Source organism: Delphinapterus leucas, chromosome 13 (assembly GCF_059928025.1).
Source record: "Delphinapterus leucas isolate spDelLeu-1000000601 "Yukka" chromosome 13, BTC_Dleu_Yukka2, whole genome shotgun sequence".
Taxonomy (NCBI): domain Eukaryota; kingdom Metazoa; phylum Chordata; class Mammalia; order Artiodactyla; family Monodontidae; genus Delphinapterus; species Delphinapterus leucas.
The window spans coordinates 15,548,801-15,567,573 of NC_143141.1; the positions used below are offsets into that span (position 1 = coordinate 15,548,801).

The following is an 18,773-nucleotide window of genomic DNA, read 5'->3' on the forward strand; positions in this document are numbered from 1 at the left end:
AGTAAAGCCTTGTGAGTGTCGTTTAAGGTAAGGGCAACTTCTGGAAGTGCGATAAGCATACCTTCTCTTGTGCTGCTCTTTACAACTGTGTCCTAATTTCCGTAAGTTAAAGGACTTATGCTGTGAAGTCCAGGTAAGCTGGTAAACTTAAAGTTCTGACTGGTTAAATTTGCCATACTGTATAATTTTGTTATTATGGATTAACTAATTCATTAAGTATTTACTGAGTAAATACTTAGGTACAATTCATGTCTGGGGCACAATTTGTGTCTCTCCTTTTGAGGAACTCAAATTCAGCTCTAGAAATACCACGGGCTTGTTCTGTAAGGCAGGTTTTCTGATCAACTGCAATTCAATGGGGGTGTTTTTAACAAACTTTCTTTTACTGAAAGGTGGTGACCCAAAGGAGCTATTATAATTTAAAGCCATGACATACAAAACCCCTCACATGCATTATATTTTAATCCTCATATTAAAAAAAGAGAGTTGACATTCTACTGAATTAACAACTGCTAAGGCTAACTGATAACTCCAGATTTTTGGATCTCTTGAGTAATTAAAAGTAGTTTATCTTATAAAATCTGCAGATATAATGAAAATAAGACCAGAGTGAAGTTTTGCTTTGAGGACATACAAAAAGCACTAGTGGAAAATCTATGTTACATGGTCAACAAACTCATTTTGGGCCTTCTCTAGAACCATCTAAATTGTAGCTACATGCACCTTAGCCATCTGTTTTGTCAATACAGATATAGGTTCTTTCAAGACCCGAGTGATCACAATGTTCAACTCGATCATAATCTAATTTTCTGCTGTTGCAGTGGAACACTCAAATTAACTTATAATTAAGTATAAGCTACTTCATATTGAATTTATTTTTCTCCTCAGTTCCATTCTCCCCATTTTAATGCTGAGGTTGGAACTGTCACCTGCTTCCCAAGAGTAGCATTTAGAATGTTAGGGAGTTTTTGTTAAATATAAAAATTTCAGTTTTCCTTACATTTTTATATATGATTTAAGAGTACTAAATAAATAAAGTTTTGGTTTTAAACATGTTTCTTGGATATAGATTTAAATTACATGTGTATACTGATGTCCTGGGAATTCATAACACTTGAAAAAACATAATTTAGCCACAATGAAAAATAACTCCACAGGGGTCAGGGCGCTCGCATTTCTTCATCCTGTTCACAGTTCACTCTGAATATGAGCACTCGTATCCATGAGTACTGAGAAGAAAAACCCCAGTGTAAGCTTTACTGTTTCCACCTATCCTGGGGTAAGCTATCTATTTCCCCTGTAGACCTAGAGAAAGAAAAGGAAACGGGCACCTCTTGTTGCATAGTGTGTCCGTAAGCACCTGCGAGCTGCAGGAAGACAGGCACAGGGAGGCAGAGCCCAAAGCCAGCAACAGTTTTAGTGAAAAGTCACAAATGACTCCACGTAAGTTAGTGGGTTTATGTTGTTTATGAGTTGAGTGTCTGGCAATGACAGAAGCTTTGTATGCTCTCTCCTCAAGAGCATTACAAGTTTGTCAAGTGAGGCTGAGTTTGGTCGGATTTCCTAGAAAAAATAACCTCAGCTATGAAGACCGAGACTGGCGTCTTCAAATAATTTTCTTAACCAGTTTTTCTTTTTTTAACCTGAGAGGCACGATGGGGAAGAAAGGGATACCAGGAGAAGAGACAAGGCTGAAAAGTGTTTAAAGGACTACTGAGCTACCTTATAATTTTCCAATAGTTGCCAGAGAGGTCCCATCTTTAATTTATACCCCCCTCCCTACAAATCTTTCTGCAAGCCCTGCAAGAAGAGGCCCCACTTCTATGCACTGACTTGAAATTAGCTGTCCAGACACTGAACTAGACAAGCCAGTATTTCACAGGACAAAGAAGAAAACAAACCAGTGGCCAAAGAAAAAAAGAACTCAAAGTGAATGTCTCTACACCTGCTGCTCTTACCCAGGCACTCCCCTTCACACTGGGTGTTCTTCCCATTCTGAAAACTGCCTACTCACCTTCCCCTACAGGAGTTTACTTCAACACAGAGGGAAGTACAGAGCAATGAAAACCCTACCCAGGATAACAATATACTCTGAAATACCAGGCACAACACCTTCTTGGAAAAGCTTTTATTACCTCATTTTCATAATATTCTAAATGATGCCCCTCCTGGTTTTCATATCACCTTAAGGAGCTGATCTCTTATAGAAATATCTTTTAAAATATCATGATACACACATAAATTGAATTATCCTAGAACAATCTGGAATCCCCAACGTGTCTCCTATCATTTCCTTCTGTGCTATCAATTCAAGAATCTACTGGGAAACGAATGGCTGTATCACCCTTAAAATCAAAAGTATTACTATCTGATTTTAAACAAGTAAATATGCTCAAAATAACTATTATTAAAAATGTGCAAAGATAGCCAAATACTAAAGATAGTAAAAAAGTGATTTATAAAAAAGAAAGTGTTCTGAGTCAAAAGTAATGAAAAGCACAAATGGTAAAAGTACCAAATCCTGGTCTTCTATAATCTCTCTAGCTAAATGCAAATGAGTAGTAGCTATACGGTTGCCTGTAGCAACGGTAGTTTTATGTATTCCTCCACTATTATTAAATAAAATACCATTGTTAGTTCACAGAAAAGCAGACAGCATCCAACTGCATTCTTTGAAGAAGAAGAATGCAAGTAGTAACAGTCAATCAAAGCCTACTTAAAAAAAAAAATGTGTATTTGGCTTTTAAATGCTTACTTTTCTTGATTACCTGATTATTAGAGTAAATAGGTAATTATAATATTTAAGAAAATGTACAAGATTAGATTAGAAGATCTGTAAAAATTGTGGTTCACTCCACTATTATTGTTCCTAATAAGGAAATACCTGTGTTGGGAAGTTAGCTCTATATATCTACATATTAAAATGGTCTTTCAATGAAATACAGATACTATTTTGATGGTCAAAATTTAAAAGTCCTATACACAATTTAAAGATATGCAACCTTTCATAGCCCTCATGTATCAACCATACCTGTCACATTATTTTGGTTTGCAGTATATTTGATCTTATATTTTCCTGCTTGTTGAATTTAGGTATCAAATGCATCTGTTTATACACAAAATGCCACAATGATGATAATTTCTATTCTGTGTTCTATGGCTCCTTTTAATTGACAAACAACCGTCTAAATATTTAAAAAATTATCAGCTAAAACAGATTATTCTGACTCATTAAAAACAAATTTAAAAGTCCTTTTATGTCATCATGTTTCTCCATAAGAATAAAATTGTATAGTCAGATTGTGAAAAATTTCTAAAATAATTCTTCTTGGTTTTTACTTCTTATCAAATCAGTATAAATAGAACACAATACAACCATGCTATTTCAAAATTAAACTCAATTTGTTACAAACATATCTAGGTCTTCATTAAAAAGGGAGGGATGTGACAATAGTGTTCTGAGGTTCCCCAAGGTGCAAGATGATTCACTTTGCTGTATAGTAGAAAGTAACACAACACTGTAAAGCAACTATACTCCAATAAAAATTAATTAAAAAAAGAAAAAAGGTAAAAAAAAAAAACAAACACCAAAAAAGAAATGAGAAAGAGTCAGATAGTGTAGACATCGACAATATAATAAGATGATATTATGAATAACCTTGTGCCAAGTTCAGAAACTTATACGGATGTATCCCTAGGAAAATAAAAATGAACAGACTAACACAATTAAAAAAAAAAACAAAAAATGGAGCGACTGTATCACTTACATGTATGAAAACCTAAAAGCTGGAGATTGCCCTAACCTCCCCTTTTTGGAGAGGAAAGAAACCAAAGAGTAAAACCAAATGAAAAATAGAAAGCAAAAAGCTTCCAGCAGGGAATGCTAGAGAACTGATGCAATTATGAACGGAGCAGTATACTGCAACACAGATTTCTAGAAGTGAGAAGAAAATGTTGGTGAACAAAAGTACTTTTACTTTCTAAAGCATAATGTTCTTAATATAAATTGCAAGAGATTTATTAAACAAGGAACTGAAAGATTAATTACATATCATTAATTAGAGGTAAAGCTACATTTCATTTAAAAACAACAACAAAAATCCCCGAAGGCTTTCTAATTAGCTGCAGTGCAAGTCACCTCAAATGTAAGATTTAAGAAAAATTTCAGGAGTCATGCTTAATGTTTTTATGTTCAAAGCTTTCCCACCATATTTCTTCCACATTCCTACCACTTCCTCAACAAATCCTTCATGTTTGCAATCCCATTTCACCTCTAGCGCTCACTTCTACTACCAGCTTGATGGATTTTGATAATTACATACTGTGCTACTTCCCCTCTTAATTCTTCCCGCAACCGAAAACTAGTCCCAATCAACCAGATTTCATAACTATGAGGGTTTTTAAGAACTTGTGCTTAACTTCAAAATCACACTGCTTATCAGATTTGGTGTTTATAAAAAGATCCCCGAGACTACACCCAATCTGCTTGTAAAATTTTTAATCATCTTCACTATGCATTCTATGTCAGATGTTTTTAATAATATCTAGTTTGAAGGATCCTCCATATCCTCAAAATCAAAAGCCTCTTGAGCAATCTTAAATTAACCTTAAGAAAGGAGGCAAATCTTAGGTTGGGGCCTTAGAGTCCCAAGTTGAAAAAGGAGACAAAAATATAGACAAAGGGGCTTCCCTGGTGGCGCAGTGGTTGAGAGTACGCCTGCCGATGCAGGGGACACGGGTTCGTGCCCCGGTCCGGGAGGATCCCCTATGCCGCAGAGCGGCTGGGCCCATGAGCCATGGCCGCTGAGTCTGCACGTCCGGAGCCTGTGCTCCGCAACGGGAGAGGCCACAACAGTGAGAGGCCCGCGTACCGCAAAACAAACAAACAAACAAACAAACAAACAAAAAAATATATATATACACACACAAAGACTACAAAGTTATTTTAAAAATTAACCTTCCGTACACTTTCTTACTAGCTATGTCAGGTATCGGTAAGTGCTTACTAGTGGTGACAGTAATATCTGCAGGGATATATCCTCTCACTCCTAAATGTTCCAAAGGGATGCTGGTTAGAGGAGTGAGATCCTTAAGTCCTAGAGGAAGGTACAAGCTGGTGGTACAGAGGAGAGATATGCAGGAAATGCAGGGGCAAAGAAGGATAGAAAATTGAGCATTTAGGAAGAAAAATATAAACAGGAATAGAAACAGAGATACAGTTATTATGTGAATCTAATTCCCTACCTTCCAAAATGACATGAGTCACTCCTGAACTCCAGAATTCAAAAATGTTTTAATTACCATGACTTGGCACAGCGGGGAGGGTGTTGAGAGGGCACACATAATAATATCACATGGACATTTACGTATAACTGTAACACATCAGAGCTGATAATGTGTTTCACATATATACCTAGAGGCATTCAAAATACTTAACACCTGGCAAGGCACAGGCAGCAATCATTGAGCATGGACACTGGCCAGTATTCCACACGTGGTACACCTGCTGATGTTAGCCCCGGATCTAGGACACGACCTACATGATTCAAAGAATCAAGCACCTTTGTATCAAAGATTCTTGCCTGCTTGCTATTTTTCACTGTGAAATGTCTGGGTGTGCTAATGAGTGGGAAGCGAGGTAGATGCGGTGCTCACACAGACTAAGAGCCCATGAGGAGAGAGAAATCCTTAAAATATTACACAAATACTAATATGAAAAAATGGTATGGCCGCTGCCTTGAGCTATGTTCCAAAAGTTGGGGAACTAAACGAAGGCATATAACTGAACACAACTTATGAGACACAGACCATACAACTATTTGTAGATGGTATTTAATTTTCAAACTGTGTATCAGGTACAAAGGAGTATAAATAAATTGTATTTACTTTCTGGAAAAAAATAAAGGCAAGGCTGCTGGCAGTTGACTCTCATTTTTAAAAATGAATAATTAGCTTTTCATTCATGGAGAGGACTTGAATTTCCACTGGATTCCCCAATTTTAGATGTGGAAAACCGACACACTGTCCTGTCCCAAAGGGGTCATGGAACTACTACACTAGGGCCTACTGGCTAATATAATAATGATTTTAAGAATGCCAGGTTTACAATAGGGAAACCCCTCCTTATTATAGCTAGGTAAATAAATTCTCAAACTTAACAGAATTTAAATCAAAGAGAAATCATTCCAACTTTCCCACAACAACCAGGACAGAGATGCAATCAAATCAGCACTCATTCTTCACACTGTTATCTGGGACTGTTCCAAAAGCAAGCAAAATCACCTTTGTAGAATAAAAAGAACAAATTAAGAACACAAGTAAAATGTGACAATAGTGTTCTGAGGTTCCCCAAGGTGCAGGATGAGAGCATTTTTGAGTTGTTAGACGGTAAAATTTGATTTGAGAACTATATAATGTAAATTTACCAACTGTCTGAACTATGAATCTTATAACAACTTTAACATCAACTAGCAGTGTAAGTGGAGGTAACAGTGAACCTGTACTCTCACAGCTGTTAACAGCAGGGCTGTAGTGGAGACAGAATAAGACAGTGGTTAAGTAGGGACTCTACAACCCAGAGGGATTCTGGCTGAGTTCAAACACCTGACTCTGCCCCTTACTAGCTGTGAGTCCTTGGATACACTATTACTTTACTTCTCCCGAGTTTCAGTTAATTTGTTTTGCGTACATTCAGGGGCTTATGAGTTGAAGCAATGTGCAAATGCTTGGGCCCAAACTCTCCGAGTTCCACACCCACAGTTCCAGCTCTCATGGCTCACTTTACCTACTGTTACCAATGGTAAACGGGGGGAAGGGGACTCTGGGGTGCGCTCATCATTTCTTGAAGTTGGATATATGCTGACTCAGGTGTCAAGTAAAATATCCAAAAAGCTTTCAAGCCAAGATTTTCTTTGTGTATTATTCTGGGTCCCTGGCCACTGGCAAAGATCAGAGTAGGAGGAACTTCTAGGGGCCTCAAAGCTCTGACCTATGAAGCAAGAAATACGATCTGATGAAAACCAAGGAAGGTCAGTGATATATCACAATGAGATGTGACAATGGATTTCTACTTAGTATATGACCAAAGATTTAAAAATTTCCTTGTGAAGGTTTCCTTATAAAAGAGAAATCCATCAGGCAGCTAGAATACTATGGAAAGAGATGAGTTGCAGGTCGGGGTGCTTTAAACCTTTTCACCACGTGTTTACTGAAGGCTCCTGAATTTGGTTAAGATTCCACGTTGTGCTTTTAGCAACACGGCAAGAAAGGCTAGTGTGGACAAATAGGGGGCATCACGTCGTACACGTGCAGCCTCCCTCCTAGGATGTGTAAAATTTGCTGTTAGAAGATAATTTAACAGTTATCACACAAACAGTATCAGTACACTTAACAGGAGGTACATGATAGTGACATGGCTTTATTTATGTTAGAAATAATACACTTTACCATATCATTTAGACACAAGGCTGCTTCACTTACCACTTCTGTTGACGTTTCTGCATGTTCAGAAGTAACATGTTCTTGAAGAGATGTCTCCGTATAGCCCATTTTTCCACAATAGGGACAAGTAAAAGACTGTGGCTGCTCTACAGAGAAAGCTTCCCCACCATAGTACAAATCTGAAAAACAGAGTGGAACTGCATTGAGAAATAATTATTATTCGTTTTTTAAAAATATATAAAAATGTAACCATGTGGTACAATAATGTAAAAAAAAAACCAGGGTGCCTGAAATCTCCACCAACAGCCTCACTTTGTCAAGGAGTGCTTAGGTACCTCTCTGTTTACCTCTGTAACATCCTTATTCTCCCAAGGACTCTATGTCACTCTTCCCAAATTCCTTCTCTACTTGCTACTACAGCCTTAAGAGAAAAGCAAGCAAACAGCTTTATACCCCTTCATTTAATTTTGAAACATCTCTAATTTCACATTTGGTTCTAATTTTATTTTAATTTATTTTTTTTCTTTATCTCTGTATATACTGTGGCAACACCAATGTCAATACAAAGAATCAGCAGGATATATCATATACAAGAACACAAGTGCTCAGAGGGAAAGAACAGATGACAATGATCAATATGCCAACTCCTAGATGCAGCTATTTATCTACAGAACATACCATTCATATAGCAGGAAGGACCCGAAGCATTCAGTTATTATAAATGCTAACTTGAATGGGGAACTACCACAACGTACTCTGCCCAGCTTGGTTACTGAAGAGCTGACCAATTAGTGAGAGTCTGTGGGAATAATTTGTTTGCCTGATTAACACATGCCAAGGAATAAGTCTATTTTTCTCCATTAGTAGCACAAAAGGAAATGCAATTGAAAGTACACTTAGTATGTTATGTCACTTCATTACAAAGATCTCATTATTTAACATGAAACAAATACCTACTTGAAGAGGATATGATCGTTTTTGTGAGAAGAGAAAATGAGAGAAAGTGTTTACTACATGGTAGATTCGTGCACATTCATTTTTAGGGAAATTAAGACTATCTTAAAAATATTTACCCATTACATATATACTGACCATTTATTATATGCATAAGACTTGCCAAGTGAATTTGGGGTAGGTGGAGACAAACATAAAAAAAAAAAGAAGAGAACTTTCTTACCTGATAAAGGGCATCTACAAAAAACCCAGAGCTAACATCATACTTACTGGTGGAAGACTGGATGCCTCCCCCCCTAAGACCAGGAACAAGACAAGAATGTCCACTCTTGCCATTTCTATTCAATGTTTTACTGGAGGATCTAACCAGAGTAATTAGGCAAGAAAATGAAACGAAGGCATCGAGATGGAAAGGAAGAAGTAAAACTATCTCTATTAGCAGATGACATGACCCTGTATATCAGCAAACCCCAACCTTTTTGGCACCAGGGACCAGTTTCCATGGATGCGGGCGGGGTGGGGGGGTATGGCTTCGGGATGATTCAAGCACATTACATTTATTATGCACTTTATTTCTATTATTATTACATTGTAATATATAATGAAATAATTATACAACTCATCATAATGCAGAATCAGTGGGAGCTCTGAGCTTGTTTCACTTGCCACTCACTGACAGGGTTTTTTTTTGCAGTACACGGGCCTCTCGCTGTTGTGGCTCCTCCCGTTGCGGAGCACAGGCTCCGGACGTGCAGGCTCAGCGGCCACGGCTCACGGGCCCAGCCGCTCCGCGGCATGCGGGATCTTCCCGGACCGGGGCACGAACCCGTGTCCCCTGCATCGGCTGGCGGACTCTCAACCACCGTGCCACCAGGGAAGCCCACTGATAGGGTTTTGATATGAGTCTGCAAGCAACTGATTTATTATGATCTCTGTGCAGTGAAACCTCTCTGCTAATGATAATCTGTATTTGCAGCCGCTCCCCAGCGCTGGCATCACCGCCTCAGCTCCACCTCAGATGATGATGTGTTAGATTCTCATAAGGAGCGTGCAACCTAGATACCTTGCATGTGCAGTTCACAGTAGGGTTCCTGCTCCTATGAGAACCTAATGCTGCCGCTGATCTGACAGGCAGTAACGTGAGCGACGGGGAGTGCCTGTAAATACAGGTGAAGCTTCGCTTGCTCACCCGCCGCTCATCTCCTGCTGTGAGGCCCGGTTCCAGTGGCTGTGGGGACCCCTGCTGTATATAGAAAATCCTAACGAATCCACTAAAAAACTATCAGAACTCATAAACAAGTTCAGCAGCATTACAGGATACAAAATCTATATATAAAAACCTATTCTTTTTCTGTAATTTGCAATGGACAATCCAAAATAAAAATTAAAAAAAATTCCGTTTACAAAAGCAAAAAGAATAAAACATTTAGGAATACACTTAATGAAAGAAGTGTGAAACTTATCCTCTGATAGCTACAAAATTTTGCTGAAAGAAATGAAAGATGACTTAAATAAACAGAAAGATAGCCTAAATAAACAGAAAGATACCCCGCATTCATGGGTTGGTAGACTTAATAACATTGCTCTCCAAACTGATCTACAGATACAAAACAATTCCTATCAAAATCCCAGCTGGCTCCTTTGCAGAAATTTGACAAGTTGATCCTAAAATTCACATGAAATTCAAGGGATCTAGAATACCCAAAACAACTTTCAAAAAGAACAAAGCTTGAAGACGCATACTTTTTGATTTCAAAGCTTACTACATAATTGAGACACTGGGGTACTGGTATATAGGCATATAAATCAACGGAACAGATTGAGAGTCCAGAAATTAAAACTGACATTTATGGTCAATTGATTTTTCTTTTTTAACAGCTTTACTATCTTTGACATATAAAAATTGTATATATTTATGGTATAAATATGTTTTCACATATGTATACACTGTGAAAAGATCACCACAATCAAGCTAATTAACATCTCTATTACCTCTACATAGTTACCATTTTGTGTGTGTGTGTGTTGAGAAGATTTAATTTAAAGATCTATCCTCTTTGAAAATTTCCAGTATACAATACAATATCGTTAACTATGGTCACCATGCTATACATCAGATCTCTGGAACGTATTCATCTTGCATAACAAAACTTTGTACTCTTTGACCAACACACCCCAATTTCCCCTTTCCCTCTGGTCAACCAATTTGCAACAGTAATGCCAAGACAATTCATTGGGTAGAAAACAGTCTTTTCAACAAATGACGCTGGGACAACCGGATATTCACATGCCAAAGAATGAAGTTGGAACTCTACCTCATTCCACACACAAAAATTAACTCAAAATGGATCAAAGGTCTAAATGCAAATACTAAAATTATAAAACCCTTTGACGAAAACATAATTTTAAGTCTTTATGATCTTGGATTAGGCAATGGTTTCCTAGATATGACACTAAAAGCACAACAAAGGAAAGAAACAGATAAACTAGACACCATCAAAATTAAAACATATGTGCTTCAAAGCGTACCATCAAGAAAGTGAAAAGACAACCCACAGAATAGGAGAAAATTTCTGCAAGTCATTTATCTGTAAGGAACTTGTATATAGAATACACAAAGAACTATTAAAAGTCAATAATAAAGGACACATTACCCAATTAAAAAATGGGCAAAGGATCTGAATAGACATTTCTCCAAAGCAGATCCACAAATGGCTAATCAGCACTAGAAAAGATGGTCAACGTCACTGGCTATCAGAGAAATGCAAATCAAAACCACGTGAGATACCACCACTTCACCTTCACACCCACTAGGATGGCTATAATCAGATAATAACAAGTGTTGACTAGTAAGAAATTACAGCATGAAACATTTAAAGCTTTTCTTATGAACTGACAGTGCCTTCTAATCAACTGTAGAAATAATCTGCTTCCTGATAACCAGAGCAAGAAGACTTGTGTATTGTTAGCAAGAACGGTCAGTTTAAACTTTATTCCTTCTTTACTGAGGCACTCTTCCGTTTCATACCTTGCCGGTTGTATTTATTTCTGAATGGCTTTCATAAATAAACTATAAGAGGAAAAATTACTTAGAATATAAAAGTAAGACTCATGTTATTTTTAATGAATTTGGAGCCTCATGTATGCTACTGGGGACAGTTTTAGAACATTTTGCCTTTACTTCTTCATACACATACACACAAAGTTCTAAATGATAATTCATTAAAATTTTAATTAAATACGTACCAAAATCTACCCTTGTTAATATGCACTGCATTGGGTGGTCAGTTGTATGCCTTGTTGTTGTTGCACCACTTTCATAACAAGATGCACAAAGATCGTAATCGTAGCAAATTAAACACTTATATCTGCGACCTCGAAAATTTCCTTTTAAACATGCATCACAGCTGACACCTATAAAAAAAAGAAATATCATTAATCAGCAGCCGTAAAAGGCCACTCTCCATTTCCATTTTATAAATAAAAAATATGCATTTAATCCCAGATTTCCTTTCCAAAATGACTAAAAACAACACAGTAAAATGATACAGGAATTTCCAACTACATGGTGGATTTGTTCCCCTGATTTACATTCCTAATGGAAGTAACTTAAAATGTTTCAAAAAATGCAGAAAAACGTTTTAAATGCCTTGATGAACTAGCAAGAGGGTAAAACCCAAGTGAAAGAGGAATGGTTAAATGGAATCACTCAAGTAGTGGGCATCTATTTGGAAAAATCTGAGCTTAAATTTTCACAGCATCGCAGGACAGACACAGGAAGCAAAGACCAAGGTCTGCCACGGCGGGGTGTCTGAACAGGCAATTCCTCATAAAGCTGAGACCCTAATATACCCTCAGTATATGAGTGAGCTAGAAACCCTCCCTAGGGGATTACAAAACTTGCCCGTGAAATCCCCCTCTCCCCAGGCACAAAACAACAACAACAACAACAAAACCCTGAAAAGTTATAACTACAATCCAGTCCAGACTTCTTATAAGTGGAGAGCCCAAATTCAGACTCCCAAATGGTTCTCAGGTCAAGAATTTAATTTAAAGTGGTCCTAAATTAGTACTGCCACCAGGCATCTGGCAGAAATAAAATTTGAAGGAATGACAGTTCATACACAAAATACCAACAAAAAACAAAACACCATCAGAAAGTAGCAGAAACAGCAGAATCAGAATGGCAAACAGTTTATAACAGAATCGAATATCAAATAACACTTAACAGTTTAAAAGACATAAAGAAGAGCTTGAAGAGGAAACCAACAGATTTGAAAATGAACTATCTAGGTATACAAAAGATTAATTAAAATTTAAAACTCAATGGGCAGGTTTAATAGTAGGAAAGCCTTTTATTCACATGTGATAATGCTTGCTTATACAGAAAACTCCAGCTAAATTACTGAGATTAATATTTTAAGCAAGTTAGCTAAATACAAAAACCAATTTAATAAAACACTGATTTCTTCACTCAAAAAAGACAAATACTGGTATATTTTTAAAATGCCACTTATGATTCCACTTATATGAGGTACTCAGTCAAATTCACAGAAAAAACAAAAACAACCCTCCCCCCCCAAAAAACCCCCCAACAAACCAAAGTAGAACAGTGGTTAGCTACCAGAGGCTGGGTGGAAGGGAGAATGGGGAGTATTGTTTAATGGGTTTCAGTTTGGGATGATAAAAAAATTCTGGAGATGGACAGTGGTGATAGTTGCACAACAATGTGAATGTACTAATGCCACTGAATTGTACATGCAAAAAGGGTTAAAACGATATGCTGTGCACATTTTACCACAATAAAAACATTACGTCATTTGTAGTAGCATTTCTGAAAAGTGCCTATGAATAAAGCTAACGAAAGGGGACTTCCCTGGTGGTCCAGTGGTTAAGAATCCACCTACCAATGCAGGGGACGCAGGTGCAATCCCTGGTCAGGGAACTATGATCTCACACGCCATGGGGAAACTAAGCCCGCGTGCTGCAACTGGAGAGAAGCCCGCACGCTGCAACGAAGATCCCGCATGCCACAACTAAGACCCAACGAAAGCAAAAATAATAAAAATAAAATAAATAAATTTAAAAAAGCCAACCAAAGATATGCAGCCCTTTATGAAGTAAATTAGTAAAAATGTGTTCAAAGACAAAGAGCTTTAAAAAATAAAAATACCACGTTCACTGACTAGAAGGTTCAACATAATAAAATATCATTCTCCCCAAATTGATCTGTGGATTCAATACAATTCTAATAAAAAAATCACAAAAGAATTTTTTGTGGAACATGATAAGCTGACTCAAATTTTTACACAATTTGCAAAGGGTCAAGAATAGCCAAGATATTCCTGAAGAATAACAAGATGGAGGGATTTGCTTAACATATCAAGAGCTACTATAAAGCTCCAGTGATTAAGATAGAATGGCACTGGCATAGAGACAGACAAACTGACCAAAGGAACAGTATAGAAAGCCCCCAAACAGATGCACACATGTTGAAATCTGTTTCATGACAGTAAGGTCACTAGAGATCAGTGGGGAAAGGAGGGAGTAGACAATAAATGGTACTAGGACAGGTGACCACCTATATATGGGGAAAATAAAATTGGATCTCTTCCACAGATCCTACACACAAGAACCAATTCCAAATGGTTTAAAGACAAACGTGAAAGGAAAGTGAAAAAATCTCTGAAGACAATGTAGGGAATATTTTTATGAGCTCAGAGTAGGAAACAATTTCTTACACACACACACACACACACACACACACACACACCCCAAACCATAAAAAGATACATTCAACCACGTTAAAATTAAGACTTTTCCTTCACTTTTAATACCCTAGAGTGACAGAAGAGACAAGGCCCAGAAACTGGTGATAAATACAACATACGTGACAGACAAAAGTAAGGAATACAGAATACATTAAGGAACTCTCACATATCAGTAAGAAAATGACCAACATCCAACAGAAAAATGGGCAAAGACCTCAGTGGGCACTACAAAGAACAACAAACACAAGTGACCAATAAATATATGAAAAGACTCTCATCTCATTAGTCATCAAAAAAGCGCAAATAAAACCATCATGAGCTATCATTTTACATCTACCAATCTGGCAGAAACGTGGAAGTCTGTTGATATCAAGTGCTAGAGAAGACAAGGGGCAACAGAAACTCTTCGACGCTGCTAGTGGGAACACATATCTGCACAACTACTTTGCAAATTTTGTTCATATTCTAGTCAAGTTAAACATGTACAATTACTGTGACTGCAATTTCACTCTTACATCTATTCCCTGGGGAAACTTTTGCCCAGGAGCACCAGAAGAACGTAAAAAAAGAATGTTCACAGCAGGTTCTGCAACTGGAAAGAAAAAAAAAGGCTGTTAACAACCCAAAGGGCCATCAACCGTCCATTATAGAATGAATTAAAAAAGAATGAATGATAGCCTAAAATAGTGGGTGAAGACAGGCATATAACCAAACTAAGTTATAAAGCAAGTCAGAAGATAGGTGCCATGGAGAAAAATAAAGCAAAAAAGGATAAATAGTGTGGACAAAGAAAGCTTCACTGAAAAGATGGTGGGCAAAAAGATGGAATACTTCAAAATAGCACCCAAGCATGACAATGCTTTTAGCACAGCACTGAAGGTACTGAGAAGGGTAAGTATCTATTCAGATTCACAAATGAAAGTTTAATGTAATAGGGTACAATAACTTTGTCAAACAAAATGTAGTGTGAACTGAGCTAAAGAGGTGCCTGAAAGGCAAGCTCAGTTTTGAACACTAACTTTTTGGCATGTCCCATCCACCATTACTCTGCAGGCCCCACTTTTCCTTCTGTGGTGGGGATGCCCACCGACAAGTATAAATGAACAAAGCTTAAGGCGACTGGGGGTGGCGATATTGCCAAACACTGCATCAGTTTCAGTAGGGACATGCTGATGATGCCTGTTCCTTGCCTGTTCTACTCGGCTGATAAAATTCGAAGCTATCTAAATCTAAATGCGCTCCTAAGGGGTGAGGAAGTCGAGTGGTGTCAGGCTTCACCTACAATCCAGCTGGAGTTCAGTAACTGTTAGCCCTTTAAGAAACTGAGATTCTTGGGCTTCCCTGGTGGCACAGCGGTTGGGAATCCACCTGCCAGTGCAGGGGACATGGGTTCAAGCCCTGGTCCGGGAAGATCCCACACGCCACGGAGCAACTAAGCCCAAAAAAAAAATAATTTTTTAAAAGAATCTCAGTTTCTTTTTTTTTTTTTGCAGTACCCGGGCCTCTCACTGCCGCGGCCTCTCCCGTCGTGGAGCACAGGCTCTGGACGCGCAGGCTCCGCGGCATGTGGGATCTTCCCGGACCGGGGCACGAACCCGTGTTCCCTGAATCGGCAGGCCGGACTCTCAACCACTGCGCCACCAAGGAAGCCCCATTAACTATTTTTGACGGAATCATTTCTAAAATGTATGTTTTTGGGGAATTCCCTGGCAGTCCAGTGGTTAGGACTCCGTGCTTTCACTGCTGGGGGCGCGGGTTCAATCCCTGGTTGGGGAACTAAGATCCCGCAAGTCATGTGCCTCTCCCCCCCGCCAAAAAAAGACATTTAACAACTTTTGTGATTCAAGGTCATTATTTCAAACACAAATATATATTTCAGTCTGACCATTAAACATTATATTAGGTAAGTTCTCAGCAGGGTTTCTTACAACGTAAGTAAGACTAACTTTAATAATAATCTAAAGCAGCAAGTATGCTACAGAGGGCTTGTTTTGGTGAAGAGTGTACTATGAATAAGAAGTCAGAAGTAAAAATATTTTATCACATATAATTTTCCAGACAACCTGCTACTCCTTCTCATTGTAACAGCTCTGCCAATTTAATACTTCTAATCTGTCATCATAAGCTTTGGTCAATATCTCACTTTAGAGAAGATTCCATACCACCTCTCGACAGTAGCTCGAAGTCTCTGAATAAAAGCACAGAAGCATGCATAGGCTTTGCCACAGTTTCTCAACAGTAACCCGGTCTCCCTCTGCCCCAACTCGAAATTACTAAATCTCATTTAGCTTTGAAAAGAACCCCAGATTTCTCACTCAAAACACAACCTCTTCCAAGTATACCTGTCAGAATTCACTCTATAACACAGACTAACAAAATTTGGTCCCTTTGTGTCTACTACAGGTGCTTTCCTATCAGGGAAAACAAGCCAGCTCTTCAATGCACAGTCGCTTGGTTAATAACAGTGTTCTACCTGGTACCAGGAGACTCAGGAAAATCTGAAACAGAACATATACGTGGCATATGTAAAACGATCAATTCCTTGATAGGAAGAATGAAGTTCCTTCTGGTGAGATAACAATAAGATATATTTAAGATGCTAAGAACTAAAGTTCCTATGCAATAGGGAGGGGGTGTGGGGATATATGTATACATATAGCTAATTCACTTTGTTATCCCGCAGAAACACAACATCGTAAAGCAATCATACTCCAATAAAGATGTTTAAAAAAAAGTTCCTATAGAAAAGTATCATTTATAATAGAAACAAGAATTCAAATATTGTCAAATAAAATATCGCCTTGAGAGGCAAGGCTGGAGAACCACTATGTGTTAGCACTGAGATCTCCTGGATTTAAAAAATGTTAGGTTTCAGTTACTCTATACTATATACACCCTGCAAAAACTGACTTAACCAAATAATAAAATACGCAACTCATCCTTGAATAATCTATCTTTAGCCATATCGTCATAAACAAATTCGGACAGTCACTACTTCGTAACATGGCAACTAGCACAAGCTACATCTTTTTTTTTTTAAATTTTATTGAAGTATAGTTGATTTACAAGGTTGTGTTAATTTCTGCTGTGAAAAGTGATTCCGTTATACACGTATACAGTCTTTTTCATATTCTTTTCCATTATGGTTTATCACAGGATATTGAACATAGTGCTATACAGTAGGACCTTGTTGCTATACAAGTAGGATCTTGTTGTTTACCCATCCTATATATAACAGTTTGCATCTGCTAACCCCAAACTCCTGATCCATCCCCCCACCACCCTCTTGGCAACCACAAGTCTGTTCTCTGTACCTGTGAGTGAGTCTGCTTCCGTTTCGTAGATACGTTCATTTGTGTCGTAGTTTAGATTCCACATATGAGTGATATATGGTATTTGTCCTTCTCTTTCTGACGTACTCCGCTTAGTATGATAATCTCTAGGTCTATCCATGTTGCTGCAAATGGCATTATTTGATTCTTTCTTTATGGCTAATATTCCATTGTACATATGTACCATATCTACATCTACACAAGCTACATCTTAAAGTTATGGTGGGATATTTGTGATTCCCCATCTGATCAAGTTCACCTAACAAGACAAACAAAAATGCTAGGAAATACAGCTTAACCTCAATTTTGACATGCCCATGTGTGAAACTTACATAAAAAGAATGGTGTATATCTGACAACCCCTTTCTATAATAGGTATATCTGAACACATTCATACCCTCAACACTTACCTTTATATTTAGCAGTTCTGTAAAATAAATACGTAAAAGCTATGAACTAAAATCAAAGGAAAGAATGCCCTCTAGTGGGAACAGATGTTTACAAATCCGCCAAAATAATATGTAAAGTCTTTTTTCTTTCTTAATTTTCTAAAATAAACAAAGGTTTATTTACTTATATATATATATTACGTGTACATTATATATACATTTATATATCTTTTAAAAGAAAAACCCAAAGGTTGAGACAGCTTTTTCTTTTGATTTGAATGAATTTTTAGGTAGGGAACAGAGAGGTGGTGGGAAGGGAAGGTCGACAAAGGGAAAGCTACCTGTCAAGATACACAGTGAAAAGAAACACAACAGGAAGAGACTCCACGTGAATTTGAAGCCCTGGGATTATTCAGCCTTTGCCACTGACAATCTATTTTGACTTCTAGATGCCATGTAATTTGGAGAGAAGGCTCTCTTTTTACTTCAGTGAATTCTCTCTTCAGGCCCTATGCATCTCTAAATAAGTGTGACTTTTAAAAAAAGAATGTGTGTGTGTGTGTTACATGCTATAGAACAATTTTCATATTAAGATCTGCACAGAGAACTATGCCACTAAAATAACTTGACAATGATAAGGGCAATTCCCAAAGAGGAGGCTCTTTGCATTTAGATGGTTGAAGAATCATGCAACCTTTTGAAGAGGATCTCAGATGAACACAAGCAATTAAAGAAATGAACTATTGTAATTCAGTGAACAGCAGAAGTAGCCAGAATTAAAGATGATGGATGGTCAAGGGATATTTCTAGAAGCAAAATCGTTGGAACCTAAGACAAATTTTATAATGCTTCACAAGCTGGGAGCCTAGATCAGGAGTAGAAAGCTT

At 37.7% G+C, this 18,773-nt stretch overlaps 1 protein-coding gene across 1 annotated transcript in view; it reads right to left on the reverse strand.

The window, feature by feature from the left end:
- KCMF1 (potassium channel modulatory factor 1) overlaps window positions 1-18,773 on the reverse strand; it is a 76,703-nt gene that overhangs the window by 19,006 nt on the left and 38,924 nt on the right. The window contains exons 5-6 of the mRNA XM_089922912.1: window positions 11,641-11,808; window positions 7,480-7,619 (exon numbers count right to left, since the gene is read on the reverse strand). Of these exons, the coding sequence (XP_089779038.1) occupies window positions 7,480-7,619; window positions 11,641-11,808 (308 nt within the window). The remainder of the gene's footprint in view (window positions 1-7,479; window positions 7,620-11,640; window positions 11,809-18,773) is intronic.